Genomic DNA, 16034 nt, shown 5'->3' on the forward strand with positions numbered 1-16034 from the left:
AAAGCTTTTCAAACCACTCTCTCTGCTGTAACTTTCTGTACCAAACCCAAGACAAAAGAGAGAAACCCTATCCATGCATGATGTGGAAAAATGTTTGGGATTTTTTTAAAAAAACAGAAACTTTGTACTATGTTGCACTAAAACATGTTTTATACAACACACCTGAAAGCTGTAGTAAACTGTGTTGAAATTGTGATTCATATTGCTGCTGGTTTTTGTCTGATTTGGGCTTTCATTATGCTTTTAGGCAGCCGCTCCCTCTCCCTCCTCCAAAAAATACCTGATGCATCAATTCTCTTCCCTCCCAAGTAGCACCTCTCCTCTCTCTTCCAGGCTGAAGCTTGTAGACACCTTTGCTCCCTCTGGCCCTCCAGGCACACAGCCCCACCCATCCCTTAGTTCATCCCGTAACAGAATACAGCTTTTAACAGAGGCATGACATATCCATTTATTGGATGGGATATCCTGATTTTGAAATTGCTCTTAGAAGAATAAACATTTAGCTGTATAATATTCGGGATTCAAAGAAAAACATATTTGTCACAGAATTAGCTGCATAATCCATGGCAAATGGTAACCAAATAATCGTTAGTAGTCTGGACTTACATTTAAGAATATAGTTTACCACAGGAGTTGTCTAACCTGATGTAAAATGCAACCTCTAAATTTGCTCATTAGCAGCCCTTACCTTGCAGAAGGGTTTAGCTGGCAGTCTGGAACTTCCCCTTAACTGAGATAGGAAAGTAGCATGACACATTCTTTAAATAGCAAAAGCGCTGTGGAATTCTGCAAAATGCACTGCCAAAGCTGCAAGGTTAATTTTTTGGCACTCACTGGAAACAAAAAATACTCTCTACTAAATTAATTGTATGGGAAAACATCACCCCCTGACACAGCTGGCTGTTGCCTCCACCAGAACTTACAGCAGATACATCCTGAGCAAGGGAGCCAAAGTTTTGTCTCTGCAGACATTTGGTGCTAGAAGGTGAGTGGTATCCCCAGCCTTTCCCATTGGCAATGTGGGGTGGGAGCTTGATGTAGCCATTGCAGGGGCCACACCAGCTTGCCCTGGGGCTCCCTGCCTGGCTCGGGGACAGGGAGAGACCCCAGCTGCTGGGTGGAGGAGGTGGTGCGTTCGCACGCTCCAGATTCTGCCTGCTCGGGTGGCCCCACGGCTGCCCACCTGCACCACACCACCATGTGATTGTTCCCCCCCACAAGCTGCTCTCTGTTAAATGGCCCCATGCTGAAGGTAGCATGCAGAAAAAGAAAAAGCAAGCTTCACCCCGTTACAATCACGTGCACTGACTCACTGGGTTTGCAAAAAGCGCAGCTAGCTTGGTGGGAACTAGGCAGTGCCAAGCAGGTACAAGTCCCTGGCCACTGTCTCCAGGCGCTCCCTGAACTCTAGGTCTTGGTAGAGGGCAGCCCCGACTCCAAGGAAGCCGTGCATTGCCCCCCACCAGCAGGCCGCGATGGCAGCCGTGGAGTCACTGTCACCCCCATGGAAGAAAGCACGGTGAGCCAGCTCAGGCCAGGACCCTCCAGCGCCCAGCAGCGCATCGTAGGCGATCATGGGGGCATCGTGCCCGCTGCTGCCCCCCCAGCCTGAGTAGCTGATGGAGGTGTAGAATGAATCTCTCTCCGCGACGCCGTATTTTGAGGGGAAGGTAGGTGGTGACACCCCATCTGATATGCCTCGCTCCTCCAGATATTTTTCCCACTGCTCTTCAAAGTAACGCCTGCAAAAGAGAAGGGAAGAGAGGGATGCAGACAGGAGTCCCAGTGCTGCAGCAAACACCATTTCTGCATACAAGTGCTACAGACATCAGCTAAAAAAGCACCCCACAGAAAGATAGCTTGGAGCAACAGCTCAACAAAATGGTAGGTGTCCCATTTATCAGACTGAGGGCATGATTTACAGTAAGGTGCACGAGAGCATGTCTCAGTGTGCTAGATTTCCCCTCCCTGCAGCCACATGGGAGAAGGCAGTCCAGCACCTGCTGCTGCTGTGCTGCAAGGGATCAAAGGCTCAGAGCAAGAACTGAGTCATCCTCCTGAATTCACATTGGCTCTGCCAGTGTCTCTGGGTGTGTGCCTGCGTGCGTGTACAGTCACCCCGAACAAACATCCAGATTTGGTTAAAACTCTCAAATTGAGCTCAGCCCTCAGCCCAGTGCTGGACCCCATCCCTGGTTCCCATCTTTCATCAGATAGCGGTTCCCTGAGATGAGAAGTCTAGCTACCTCATATTGGATCCAAAAATGTCATGGCCACATGGCACAAGCAGTCTGCCTTTTTTTTTTTTTTTTAAGAGGTATTTGTCCCCTGGGAGACTTAAGAGCTTTCTGAACTGGTTTGATCCCATGGCAGGCATGCGCTGCTCTAAGAGTTTATAATGATGTGACTACATGAGCTTATGCATAAAGAGAGCTTGTCCTCTTGTATGTGAGGTTTATTTTAATTTTTAACAATTCCTTTTCTTTTAACTGTATATTTTTTCATCACCCTGGGTCCTGCAGTGCAAAAGGGCTTTGGAGCGCGCCTAAGAGCACTTTGGGAGAGCACCTTTTGGGATCATTGGAAGGAAGCCACCACAGAAACCTGTGCTCAGAGCTGGCTTCATGTGTGTCTGAACACAAAGCATTGAGCTCACTGTGCTGCAGGGCCTGTGAAAAGCAGGAGCCCCGGCAGATGGTGAGAGCCCAGCTCACCAGTGGCCCATGTTCTCCTCCACGAAGAAGCCAGCATCCCTAACATAGGCTTTCGCTCGCGGCAGCACTTCCAGCAGCCCCTTTCCCCAGGCCTGGAGGGGTCTGCGGTTGACTGCAAAGGCGGTGAAGAGGGCTGAGGCCAGGGAGCCCAGGTAGCCAGTAGGATGGTGGTGGGTCATTCGCCCGCTCTCGATGCTGACTTGCACCAGGGTGTCCAGCTGCTGGGGGTGGGGGAAACGCAGCCCAATGCACATGGAACGCATGGCGGCGCCACAGCCTCCTGCCTGGGAGCTGAATGGGATCCTCCAGCCATCTGGCTTCTCTGGCTTCAGCTTCAGAACGTTCTCCATACACGTGACACCTGGGCAGGAAGAGAAAGTGCCCCAGAAAGAAAGAAACACAGATCAGGAGGTGATAGGGTCACATCATATGGGAATGTCAGGAAGACAGGCAGGATAGAGGGAAGGAAATGTTGCTCTGAATAGGTATTCAGACCCTGTAAATACATACATAATACATAAAAATAGAAAGGAGGTTTGGAGGGGCATCAAATCACATTGATCCCTGGCCCAAAGCAGGACTAAGTGTCTCTGTTTTATTCCTGACAGACTTTTAACCTCCCAGGTTAAAAGGGAGCCCTTTAAAGGGCTCTTTAAAGAGGGAGACCCCACAAGCTGCCCAGGAATCTTTTCCACTGCCTCACTGATGGGAAATGGTTCCTACTGATGAACCTGTAGCTCCCTTGCTGCAGTTTTAAGTTTGTTGGGAAGCAATGAGCTTAGTACCTGCCTCACTATAACAGAGTTTTACAGAACTGGATTTATTGTACTCCCCTTGATTGTTTCTTAAATAAGCTGAAGAACAACTGTACTAGGGCAGACCAAAGGTTTGTCCAGCCCACTGGCTTGTCTCCAAAGATAGCTACTAGCAGATAATTTCAGAAAGGCTATTAAAAATGGAGCACGTACACCATTTCTGCTAGAACACCTCCCAGCAGTCAGAGAAGTAAGGCCTTCCTGAGTCAGAAGCTGGATCCATTGTATCATGGTCAATAACCCCCAGTGGACCTAACCACCATGAATTGGTCTCATTAAGTCCCATGCATGCTTTCAAATTCCTTTAACATCCCATGATAACCAGTGCCATGATTTTGTTATGCAAAGTATTTCCTTCTGTCTTAAACTACCCATTCGACAATTTGCTGAAATTCCCCTCTAATTCTTATATTACAAGAAATAACGACTAGCCTTTCTCCATGCTGTTCAAGATTGAATACGTTTCGTCAAGTCCCCTTTCCTCAACTAACTCTTGCTCCAAGCTGACATCCTAGTCCAATTTTGCCTCTTCTCAGGTGGAAAGCCATGCCATAACTCTGTATTGTCATCTCTTTCATAGTTCTGCTACTTATTTTTTTAAAGAAATGGCTCTGCTTCTTCTAGTGCTGCTTCTTTCAACACTTCACTTATCAGTCCAGCATACCCATAGGTGAAAGCCACCTGCAGAAACACATCCAAATCTCAGAGCTCCAAATCTCTGGAGTGTTAAGTCCAAATGCTTGTGTGCAAGGAAGAGGAAACAGTTTCAAAAAAATAAATGATCTTTGATTCCCTTCTGCCTTGCCTTTTTTTCTTAGTCTTCTCTTCTGGCCAAATCTGAAATACTTCTTTTCCAACAGAGAAGTAAATCAAGAGTGGGTTTCAAGTAGCTTAGTTCAAGTTTTGAATGTGTTGGATGACTGTGAAACAATTCAAAAGTAAGTCTTCTCCCAACTGCAATATGCCTAGTTGTCTCACAAACACACAGCAGCAGTTGACATGCTCATGCACCCAAGATGAGACAGCTGAGCCTGCACTTTGCTGGCTAACCAGGGAGGCTAGCTGATAAATGAACATGCACGTACTCTGTTGCTTTAAAAGTCAAACTAAGGCATCTGCGTAGAGCAACAAGCAGCTCTGGCAAGAAGCTTGGTCCCGACTTTTTATGTAACTGTACAATTCTAGTATCTTTGGTGCAATCTGATTACCATGATCTGAGACCTTACTAATCACAGCCAGGCACTGCACTAAATACTCTACAGAGCTGTTTACTTTTTCATTTGCATATATAAGCTCGACAGTAGGATTTTTATATGGCGCTCTTATTCTACCAGCACGTGGCATTTACTTTACCCTTGTAATTAACCACAGTCCTCCAAATCAAAGCACAGCCTGAAGATTGCCTTCCATTCCATGTACTAGAAACAAATAATGGTTGATCACTGTAAGGAATAAGGTCACGTGGATCCTTTTATAGTTCTGATCTAAATGTTTTTAGTGTCTTTCTTTTCTGACAGTGTTGTGTCATGATAGGTTCATTAGATTCATGTAGGATGTAGCCCTCTGTGCTCCGCGAACTTCTGGGCAAGTTCCCCATGAGCAAGTGTCTCAAACTGAAAAAGCAGCACAGTGTTGTGGCTGTCCGACTGTTAGCCTGGCGAGTCTGCCACGTGAGACAAACTTTAAGAATGGGAACAGCGTAAGCAAGGTTCCCCGTAGGAAAAAAATGGGTTGGTGTTCAATATAGCCCACCGTGTCAGGCTGCTTTCATTCTCACAAGCTCATGGCTCACGTACAAACCAGAACTGATATTTCACCAGCCTCGGAGGTGCCTAGTGTGCCTGTGCGCCAGTGTGTCTTACGTAGCCTGTCCATGTGAACAAGAGCGCTGTTTTTGCTGTGCCACACAGTCAGCTGCCCTCTGGATCAGTCCAGATGCTCTTCACGCGTACTTCTTCTAGCTGATTTACAGAGTGAAAATTGCAGGGCTGTATTTCTCTGCTGGAGGAAGTAGTACACACAGTGCTGGGTATGGGTAGCACAGAGCCCTGCTGGGACTCATCATCGCCAGCTTTTAACTGAACTACCAAGGAGTTTATTTTTTGTGACTTCTTAAAGTGTGAATGTATTCAGGCCTCTGAATCTGCTTTTTATGCACTTTATTAACACAGTGCTGGCTGCTACTTATCAAAATAGGAAAGAGTGATATCAGTATAATTTCTAGCTTTACTGTGATTAAGAGAAAACTGAGGCTTTGTTTCAAAAATTTTAATTATGTATTTCTAAATACACAAACCATTGCACTTATGACCTATAATAGGACATTTAAAAAACCCTGGCAAACAAAACCACAGCTTTAAAAAAAACTGTGCCAACTATCCTATTTGTATGTCTTTGTTAAAACTAACTTTCTGGCAGGAAGATGAGGGGGAGGGGAAAGAGATAAAAAGGGACTAATGTAGCTTAAAATAAAAATCTGCACAACAAACAAAAGGAAAATGAGCTTTGTAATCTTGATAGCATTGCAAGAAAGGCATGTCTTGAGCACATGTTTGGGCAGGTTGAGACTAGGCAACTCAGTCCTTGATAAAAAGTGAGATTGTTCTTTCATTAACTGTAATCAGATGAAAATGAGGGTGATGACAAGGCTTAAAATGTAAAGAAAGACTGGTTATTTTGCAATAACAAACAAACAGTTGCTCACAGCTTTAAACCTGCATGTATAACTTTAGGAGATTACTACTGACAACCTGCAAATGAAAAAAWAAATAAATAAATAAAACACACCAGTTTGCAACAGTTAAGACTCTTGTGATTTATGAAGAAAGTGATGTGTTGTAAATGTTATCCTGATGCTTTTAAACAATCAAAATTTTAAAACCTTTGAAAGCTGAGCAGGAAGACTAACCTGAAATCAAGTTGTTGGGCCTTTCTTTAAAACCAGATTTTTAAAAACCCTGGGACTTTGGAATCAGGAAAATCTGTTTTGGAAACCTAGTAAATCCTGGTTAGGATTTCTTTGTGCTAACTAAAAGAAACTAAAAGTAGGAGAGTGCTATTCTAAGCACTAAGGCAAAAAGCATGTGCAAATAAAGCAAACCTGAAAAAGTTTCAAGTGTAACTGGATGTTATTTCTGGAATAGGCTTCCATTCAATTTATTTAGGCTCTTCATGAGCACAGACAGTAATGTTTGGGATCTGTTGATACACATAAAAAGATGAGTTAAAACAATCATGTAATCACAAATAATTCCACAGACAAAGGACTTCTTAGACCAAAAGAAATGGAGTGACAGGCAACAGCTTTGAAGCAGGAGGTTTCCTGGAGAGCTTTAAAGACAGATGCAGTTGTATTATAAAAAAAAGAAATATGGCCATGTTTGTGTCACTTCATTCATTGGCTTTGCTATCTGCAAAGGACAATGAATGTGGGGCTTTGGCACATCGCAAAAAGCAATAATGCACGTAGGGATTAACTTGCCATTGAGTTAAGAGAGTCAGGTTAACCTTTTCTCTTGGGGCTGCTTACTTGAGGGAACCTGCTGAGGCCTTCTGATGACTAATAAAGTTGTGGGAATCCCTTTGCCGCTGGGAGTTTTTTGGGTCTAGACTCCCTTGTGTGGGTGAGCAACGTGATTTTTCCCCCACTATTCTGGGGGAATCTCTTCTCTATTGGGTGAAAGTTGCAGCAGCAACTTTCCATTCTCAGCTCTAAATACTACAATTCCCTGGTGAGTCTTCGCTTTGGCTGTCAGAGCATAATCCGAAGTTATGTTTTCAGTTAAAATCTATTTATTCTGATTACTGAAGCAAAGTTACAGACAAGTGAGGTCTACCAGTCTTATTGTTAAGCTTTATCAATACAACATGGAGACTCCAGATTGCAGACAGTGTATAATGGATGAGATGTTCTCTTTGGTAATACATTAATGGGTATTAAACAGTCAGATCTCAGAATTTAAGCTATCGGAGGCTGTCTAAGGCCCATTGGACCCCTTTCCTGCAGTTTCAGCAGGAGCCCTACAGAATGCTGTTACAAGAACATTTTCATCAGACTTCCATTTTTTCCACATACTAGTCTTTCCCCTGCCAAAATTTTATGAGGTAAGTGTCCATGGACCCAGTGCCCACTAAAGAAGATGCATCTTTCTGCTTAGCTAGCCTGACCTTTCCTTGTCACTCCGATTAGTTGCCGTGGCAAATTTACTTTAAAACCCTTCACTTCCAAATTGGAACTGCTTTTGGGTATGTTGCAGCTCAGTTACATAAGGACTGCAGCAGCTTTGCTATTATCTTTAGCTATTTCTAAAATTTCAGTTTAGGCTCTTCTCATTTCCAGCTCAGGTTTTAGTCACCAAGATTAGATAGCAGAGGCAAAAATAGCTTCCAGGCATTGTATCACAACCAGCTGTGGTTAGTCCATTTTGGTAGACCCCCTTCAGCCATGAGAACTATGAGACACTTCTCTGTCAAAACAGCAGGGATTCTCTGGAAAGTTTAACCTGCTGACTCCTGCTGTCCTGGCAGGTATCATTACCCCTTCTTAAATATTTTATTAATTAAGCCACTCAGACAACTGAGATTATCTGTCTTAAAGAATACTGCTATCTCAGCCTGTGATAGCAAAGTAGGGGGTGGCTGTGACAAGGTTTGCAGAATAAATTCCTTCTCAAGTTTCCAGTCAGGCTTCTTGTGGAAATGCGCAGCTCTGTCACACTATGCTCAGTGACCCTAAGAGAACGATGCAGGATTTGGCCTTTCCCAGGAAAACATGTTTTATGTCAAGTTAGAACATTCCTGATATTAACTTGGAAGCTACCCCAAAGAATAAGGAAGTGTCCAGGCAATTTCTTTTCAATGTATCAGCTCTGCATAGGATTGCTGAATTTGGGTGTTTCCTTGATACTTTGCATTACCTGTGCTAGCAAAATAAGAGGCCCCAGCCTCAGCAACTCCTATTTAACTTTCATTCAGGCATCCACAAGAGCCTGGGCCAGCTGTGTGGAGAGAGATGGCAGCTTCTGGGAAGAGTTGAGTCAGCAGGCCTGTATTTACCAGGTATACTGTAGGAAAACATTGTATACAGCTTGAATATTGCAACCTCTGTCAACATACCCTTCCTAAATAGTGCCACACGCTGCCAATCCCCGCTGCTTGTGACCCAAACTTGGCAGCATTGTGTTTATGCAGAGAAAGGAGAGCTGATGGAAAAGACAACTTCAGAAAAGACAGATGAGTCCTGACTGCCCAGGTGCAGAAGTGGATGTGTGGAGCTAGCCAAAAATAGATTTTGGGTTTAATAAACTTAATTATTCTAGGCAAGGTTCTTTGAGCCTTTAAATATATTTTAAATGTGATTTATTGCATTTGTTATGAGATGGTTCATGTTAATTCTCTGTTTAAATGTGTTACTTTAACACAGCATTTCAGGGTGCTTGTTATACATGACTGAATTTATATCCTTCCCCTGAGTTCAAGGCCAGGCCTCAAACACATCTGTAAGAAAATCTTGTGAGTGTGGGCAAACAATATCTTTTCTAATCTAGTTCAGAGAGAGCCAAAGCACGCCAACTTGCCTTATTGCATTTTCTTTAATTCAGCCTGAGACAGGTACTGAGCGTGGAAAACTTTTGCTTGTCCACAAAGTCAGTAATGCTATAGACAGCCAAAAGCAAAGCCTTAAGTTGAGAAGCAGGGACAGCCTTAGCGCCATGCTGCAGGAAGGCGAGAGACCATTAGCCTGGAGGAGAAAAGGGGGCTGGGAGAGCCCTGCACAGATGGCATGAGAGGGGTTACCTGGAGCTCTGCCTGCCATGTCGTTCATGCACTCCTTGTATTTCTTTGCCAACAAGGAATAGAGATGTGCTAAAACTGGATTTTTCCCAGCAGCTACCAAGGCTTCAGCTGTGGCCAGGTGCATCACTGTATCATCACTGACTTTCCAACCCTGGATGCTGAAGTTGCCGAGCCCCCCCATCTGTGCCAGCTCCTTGTGGATGTCGGGGCCGCTCTGGAGGAACTCCCATTTCCCATTGTAATAGCCCAGCGTGTCCCCAAGCGCACTCAGCACCATAGATGCCATGTAGTTTTCCATTGGCTTGGTACACAATTTTTGCTCCACAATTGCTTCAATGCAGCAAAGACTGGGGGGGAAAAAAAAGCAAGTGAGAGAGGGAGAGGGAGAGAGAGAGGCAGAAAGTCTTTCTCATCTTAATGCAGGCTAAGCTCTGATAGCTTAGATGCTTGGCCTAGCACCTGCATCTCACTATTTTCCTTCAAAGTACCTGTTTCCCCATGACCTGTGGGCACAGGTGCAGTGCACAGCCAGAAGCTTGTGAGCATGTGCTGCAGAGCAGCACTCGGCCAGCCGAGCCCAGAGCCAGGGATGACAGAGCCCGGTCCTCCAGGAGCAGCAACAGCCCAGCACAACGCTGCCCATCGTAGCAGGTTCAGAGCAGCGGCAGTACTGCAGGCACACGTGCCCCTGACTTCAGAGCCTGGCTACAAAAATTTCCATTCTTAAAAGCAGAATTGAATATTGGGGTGGATATTTTAAGTAAAACATCCCCCCTCCCAGTCAAAATATACCCTTCAGAGTTTGTTACTTTTTATAGCTGTGTCTTGATAAGTGCTAAAGGGCCTGGAAGTCTCCTTTCACCATATGACTTGGGAAAAAGGCAGAAAGCAAAATCACAGACATAGTGAAAATTTAAATTACTAATCAACTGCTTGAGGTTGAGCATGTGATTTGCGTAACCGAGAAGACCTCTTACCGTTGAACTTTGTTTTTGTTCATACTAATTACTTACACAACGAGTATTTTGAATAAGAGCTGTTGGGGCCTCCCCTCCATTAGAGAAGGAGCACATCTCCTCCCAGCACTGCACAAGGCATCCAGCGTCTTTAAGAGGGCCCACACTTTGCTGCTGAAGCTCACACCACGCAGGGCTGAGCAATTGCAGGGACCCTACCCAGTATCGGTGGATTTACTCCTTGGCCGGTTTCTGAATTACATCAGGGAACGCAAGAGGGCTCAGCGTTGTCTTTCTGGGAGAAAAGAAAAGTGGAGAAAAAAAAAATCCGGAAAACTTAAAACAACGCTTTCCGGCTCTCTTTTACAGACCACAGTGTAGCAGAAAGGGAAAGCGAGCTGTTTTTATCAAGGCTGAAAGTCAAAAAGCAATTGAGCCGGCACCGGGCCAAGCTCAGCCTCAGACTTGCTCGTTGCAATGCTGCAGTGAAGCCAACAAAAAAGGCGCAAGACCGCGAAGCCCCCCGCGCTGTGGGGTGGGCGGCCGGCCGGCCGCAGGCCCTGTGCATGCCCTGCTCAGGGTGGTTCTCGCTGGCCTGGGACCCCACATCCCTGGGGAGCATCCCCGGATTTTGTGCACCCGGGGTTGGGGGGGTGGGGGGGGGGGGGGGGGTCGGATCCCATCCCCGCTTCCCGGGGGAAGGAGGCGGCAAGCTGTGGTACCTGGGGCCCCTCCGCGAGGGCTTCCCCGCTGTCCCGGCTGCCGGCGCTTCCCCGACGTGTAGTTGCTGCGTCACCAGCGCGCAGCCTGGGCCGGCGGAAGCTCTGAGAGAGCAGAGCGCCGAGGGGGGCGGGCGGCGGACGCGCAGGGAGCCCACAGCCCGGGAGGGCTCTGCAGCCTCCCCAGCCGCACCGCAAACGGCGGCCCGGCTAACCCTATAAATGCCAGGTCGCTCGCTTCTCCCTGCTGCAGGTGGCACAAGCCTGTGTTTTTGGGGTAAGGAAGTGCTATTTTGTGTTGAGCAATCGCACCACACGCACACCGCTGGGGCTGGGAAGCCAAACCAGCGCCAGGAGAGTCACTCGCCCCCTCAGGACTGTAGTCGAAAACTCAAACCAAATGCATCCTCCTGCCCATCTCTCTCTAGCCGTCCTCAGCAGCGGGATGAGTGTTGCCTCACCCACTGCATAAGCCCGTCAGGAGGACGATTTGGCCCACCCCGGGCTTGGTGGACAGCTCTGCTGGATGGGGCTGTCCCACTTGGAGCGGGCCCAAGGGCGACTCGTCCAGCAGGAGCTGGCTCTTCCCCAGCCAGGCCATAAGGACAAACCGCCCAGGCGCCTCAGGGTGCCGCAGGTCAGTGGTGGCCCCCGACCACGTCTAGGTGGGGATGGAGCAGCTGACAGCCCTGGCTGGTAGGACGGGCGAGTGGCAATGAGACCCGAGGCCTCCTCACTCCCCGTCCTGTGGCCCGAAGCACCAGCCGCGGTGGGCTCCTCAAGAGCGACCACCGTGCCTGCCACCGCCACCGGTGTTGCTGCCCTCTGAGGCGCCTGCCTCAAGGTGGCACTTTGGCCAGTGAGCTCCCGACAGCCAAGGGGCCAAACACCACAGAGGCGGAAGGCCTGTCCATCCAGCGGTGCCTCGCCTGCTCTCAGCTTGGTACGTCCACACTATCAGCCGCAGCAGCAAAAGAGGGGATTTTTTTTTTTTTTTTTTTGGCCCAGCTGTAGGATCAAGACTTCAAGAAGAAAAGCTTTCATTTGGGTAGGTGCAAAAAAGTTTCCTGGGCCTTGTAGCTAAATATTTTCTTTCATTTTCAGGATTATTTCTTTCTTAGCACCTTTAATAGCAAAATAGTCAATTTGGAAATGAAGTCACCAAATGGAAATCAAACATTTTGTTTAAAAAAAAAAGTCAAAATGAAACATGCGTGCAGCCATTTCCCCTATTTTTCAAATGAAATTCTTCACTTATTTCACAAATAACACCCTGCTCCTTCTAGTCTGATCCCACCCTGGCATGGTCCCCTCCTGGATCAGAGCTGCATTCAGTCTCCGGGCCCTGCTCAGAGTTTGCAGAGGGGAGAAACCTTTCTTTTTTTTTTTATTTTGTCCTTTTTGAACACTCAACCACTGCAGCTTGAGCTGAGACCAGGCAGCCCTTCCCCATCTCCAGCATTACCTCAGACCCTTTGCCTGCAGACTCTGGTTTGCTCTCCTGCCCCATCCCTCGGTGTGTCTGGGCAGCCATCGGTCCCTAGCGTGCCCTCTGCAGCCTTGAATTTGACTGGGTTCAGCCCCGGGCTGGGACAAGGCCCCTCTCATGTCCCAAGCTCTGGGTTGAGTTTTGCCCTGACTTTTGTTCTTGTTGCTGTTGCGGTTTGTTTTGTTTTAAGTTGTGTCTCTAGGCGCTTGATGATACCATTGCCTCCTATGAGTTTTATATTTTATTTTTAATGATGCTAGTGGTTGCATGGCTCAAGGCTTCTAGTGAATAGGCAAGGAAGGAAAAGAAGCAGGAAGTAGGAGTGAGATACAGGACTGAGCTTGACTTGGGCTGAGATTCGCTGAGGCTGATCCTTTTTAACAACCAGTGATCGTTTGATGTGCCACACACCATATCTCCAGAGCCCAGATTCACCCAAGAAGGTACTGGTGCCTCTTACATGAAAAAATCCCCCCACGCCTATGAGAGAAAGCGGTGGTAGTTTTTGAGCTGCAGCCCTGGGGGATTTCAGGGCAATCAAGATGTAGCACTGGGTCAGAGCAGAGTCCCTGGGGAATTTGGGGGCAATTAAGGGCGCAGGGCTGGAGATGGGCCCAGGGGAATTTCAAGGTAGCTGAGCATGCAGAGCTGCATTTGAGCATCTATCCCAGCAGCTTCAGTGGTTTAATATTCAGTGTCCATTCAAATATTGACTGCTGCTCTGCATGGTGCTGTAAATGTGGAGTTTTAGAAGCATCTGATACAGAAAATAGTAACAGAAAAGGAAGTGGGAAAAGAAGTTGCCTGTGTCTCAGCACAGGCAGCAGTGCCTGCTGACCTTTTCTGCTTCTCTGGTTCATTCTGTTTTATATAGAATTGCTCAGAATTTACTCAAGTCGGTGCAACACTAAAAGCAAAGCAGGGTTTTCCTCTCCTAAGTTTTGGGCCTGTCAGAGGGGAAAGCCACAGCTTTTGATGGCAATTTGTGAGGAAGGGCTTCTGCTGCACCTTTAAGGACAGGGGGGAAAAAAGAAATTCATAGGGTTCCCAAAATAGCCAGAAAAATGTGAGAACTCCTCTGCATTAGCACAAAATGCCTGTAGCACTGAAATCTTTGGATCACGTCATGGTTTCCTGGTTCCTGATCTTGTTCAGCTTCCTAAAAACTGAAACCAAAACATGCATTGGAGTTAAGTGACATCTGAGATGTGGTACAGAAAAACAGTGAGGACTGGCAGCTGAGAGACAGTGGCTGATGAGCCGTCCACAGGAGCTGCAAGCACATGGCTTGTGGTGGGAGAGAAGTGATTTTTTCAGGCCCGAGTGCCAAAGGGCTCTCCTGCAGGGTGGGTGGGAGAGCACCCTCCATCTGGTGTGCTGACCACACTGGGCTGCTACATGCAGCATTGCCCTGGGTCACTGTGTGGCGCCGGGAGGTGACACGGCCATGCCAGCTTGGCAAGCACCACCTTCCAGTTTTGAGCCATGCAAAGAGTTAAAGACTGACCAAATTTCACCTTTCTGGGTTTTTTTTGTTCTTTTTTTTTAATGAAAATTAGGCTGCGGTGGACCAAATGCCAGGATATGCCTTCTGGAAAGTACCATCTTGGAGCAGCTCGCTGACATGCCCCTGCCATGTGTTGGACACTGTGGTTAGTACTCACTTAGAGTCAGAATTTTCCTTCATATTCATCTGGAAAAAAAAGGGTAATTCTCTTTGACTTAAAAAAGTGTGGCTTTTCAGATGAGCCCAGGATTTAAGAGCCCAATTCTGAGGTGCAGTGAAAGGCAGCATTACAACACCGGGACAACATACCAGTTTAGACCCTGTGGGACATTTTCTCAGAACTACACGAGGTCTTCAGGCCAAGAGCTGGAAGAAAGTGCAGATTAAAAATTACAGGTCGCTGCTGTAACTTCGACCCTCATAAACTTGGCAATGGCCTTATTTTACATACTACAGCTCTCCCTGAAATGGGACTGCAAGGGAACATCAGGAATTTACACTTTTGCCTCACATACTAATCTTCTCTTTGGTCCCCAGATTCAAATGTGACTTTCCAAGGGATCTCCTGGGTCCTCAAGCATGTTCAGCTTGGACCCATGCCAGTCATTAACAGTCCCTCGTACTTTTAATAGCACTTTTCTCTTTAATGACAGCAGGCATTTTTTAAGTGGGGAATACTTCTGGGCTTACCCTAGTTTTCAGTCCCCAGGTGTGTGCCTTTCTTTGTCACTGGCCAGCAAATAATAATTTAGCACAACAAGCAATGACTGAAATTCAAAGCAGGGGCACCAAATGCCACATAAGGTCTGCTCAGGACCTGGAACCCTGTCTGCAGAGCACCTTGGTAGGGATTGCTGGCAAGGCAGCCGTGCGTGACCATGCATGCAGGTGCAAAGGAAACGCTCACTGCTGCTGGATGCTCTGGGCTGCTGCAGCCATGCTGACTTGATGTTTGCAGCCAGGGGTCTGAAGGGAGGCCAGTTAGGGAGATGAGGCTTGTGCCTGGAAATGGGATCATGAGTGGAGATTTTTCAGGTCTCACGAGAGAGGATTTGAAAGACTGTGCTGAAGCAAGACCTTGATTGTGGGAGCTGAGGAAGTGCCTCTGGGTGTCTGACTCGGAGTTCAGGCAACCCTGGACTTTGGCCTCTTATCTGATAAACTAGATTTTATTGCAGAAATACCTGCCTTTTTCTTTCTAGGCTTTCCTCCTTCCAGAAACTGACCAAGGGAGGATCTGGCTCGTTGCCCAGGGCGGAAGGGAAACATTAGAAAATTAGTGTGAACTGTGCATTGTGGCACCTGCCTCTCTCTCCAGGATGCTTCCAAAAACCCTCTTTAATATAGATTAAAAAAAAAAAAAAAAAAGGCTGTTTCAAGTAGCCACAATTCTGCAGTGTAGAAGATGTAAACTGGGAAAAAGTTCAATTGCTTTACCGTAGAGAGAGGCACTGCGATGCCGACTTGGGACAACCAGCGAAGTCGGTCATGCAGGAAACATCTCCTGCATGAGCTGAGGACTATGATCACCTCTCCTGCTTCCGCGTCTGGGAAAATGGACTGCAAATTAATCTTTGCTGCCCATCTGTTAGGTGCATAGCTGTCTCATTGGCAAACTGAGGTGTGTGGGAACAGCTACCTCCCTGGCAGGCTGCATGCCTTTCTCCTGAGCCCAGGAAAGCCAATGAAGCGGTCCTAGTCAGCTCCTGCGGAATGGGGGTTTGGCTCAAGCAGTGGATTGGCAGGCCAGTTGCTCTGTGATGTAAATAAAATGACATTTTGATTTTTGGTCATGTGCCAGTGTTGGTGCTGCGCTCCCATCTGTGGCGTGAAAGGGTCTGCGGGCCATGTCTCTGTCCCTTCTGCTGCTGCCTTTCCCTGAACTGCTGGCAGTTGTGCATGTCCTTTCTGGACGCACAGGGGCTGTGGGAACGCACTGGGGGAGAGAGTACCAGTGAGCCTGTCTCCCTGTAGCAGCTGATGAGTTGTGTGGCTTTGTGTTTTTAGCCCCTCCAACAGACCCAATGACTCCCATTAC

At 47.2% G+C, this 16034-nt stretch overlaps 1 protein-coding gene and 1 long non-coding RNA gene across 8 annotated transcripts; one reads left to right on the top strand and one right to left on the bottom strand.

The window, feature by feature from the left end:
• Positions 1-422: 422 nt before the first annotated feature.
• On the bottom strand, positions 423-11092 carry ADPRH (ADP-ribosylarginine hydrolase). 7 transcript variants are annotated; one of them, XM_026083357.1, is made up of 6 exons: positions 11004-11092; positions 10339-10576; positions 9814-10030; positions 9326-9672; positions 2715-3075; positions 423-1742 (listed from the first exon to the last, which is right to left on the bottom strand). In XM_026083357.1, exons 3-6 carry the CDS (start codon positions 9966-9968, stop codon positions 1349-1351), a joined length of 1257 nt encoding a protein of 418 aa, XP_025939142.1. In that variant the 5' UTR covers positions 9969-10030; positions 10339-10576; positions 11004-11092; the 3' UTR covers positions 423-1348. The 7 variants fall into 7 exon arrangements, with proteins under 7 accessions (XP_025939142.1, XP_025939143.1, XP_025939146.1 ...); XM_026083358.1 differs by having other exon boundaries at positions 10339-10572; positions 11004-11071; XM_026083361.1 differs by lacking the exon at positions 9814-10030.
• A 100-nt stretch (positions 11093-11192) lies between these two features.
• Positions 11193-15761, top strand: LOC112974427. The gene is made up of 3 exons (XR_003256266.1): positions 11193-11277; positions 14049-14141; positions 15199-15761. It is a non-coding gene; the product is annotated as an uncharacterized LOC112974427 (long non-coding RNA).
• Positions 15762-16034: the final 273 nt, after the last annotated feature.

The sequence above is a fragment of the Apteryx rowi genome, unplaced genomic scaffold (genome assembly GCF_003343035.1).
Source record: "Apteryx rowi isolate R43461 unplaced genomic scaffold, aptRow1 scaffold_60, whole genome shotgun sequence".
Lineage (NCBI taxonomy): Eukaryota > Metazoa > Chordata > Aves > Apterygiformes > Apterygidae > Apteryx > Apteryx rowi.

Bases quoted from the DNA above. Each gene is read 5' to 3' on its own strand.
- ADPRH (XM_026083357.1), bottom strand. From the start codon at position 9,968: ATGGGCAGCGTTGTGCTGGGCTGTTGCTGCTCCTGGAGGACCGGGCTC. The intron at 3,076-9,325 runs GTAACCCCTCTC...CTTCCTGCCCAG, and splicing joins CATGGCAGGCAGAGCTCCAG to GTGTCACGTGTATGGAGAAC. The intron at 1,743-2,714 runs GTGAGCTGGGCT...TCTCTTTTGCAG, and splicing joins GAGGAGAACATGGGCCACTG to GCGTTACTTTGAAGAGCAGT.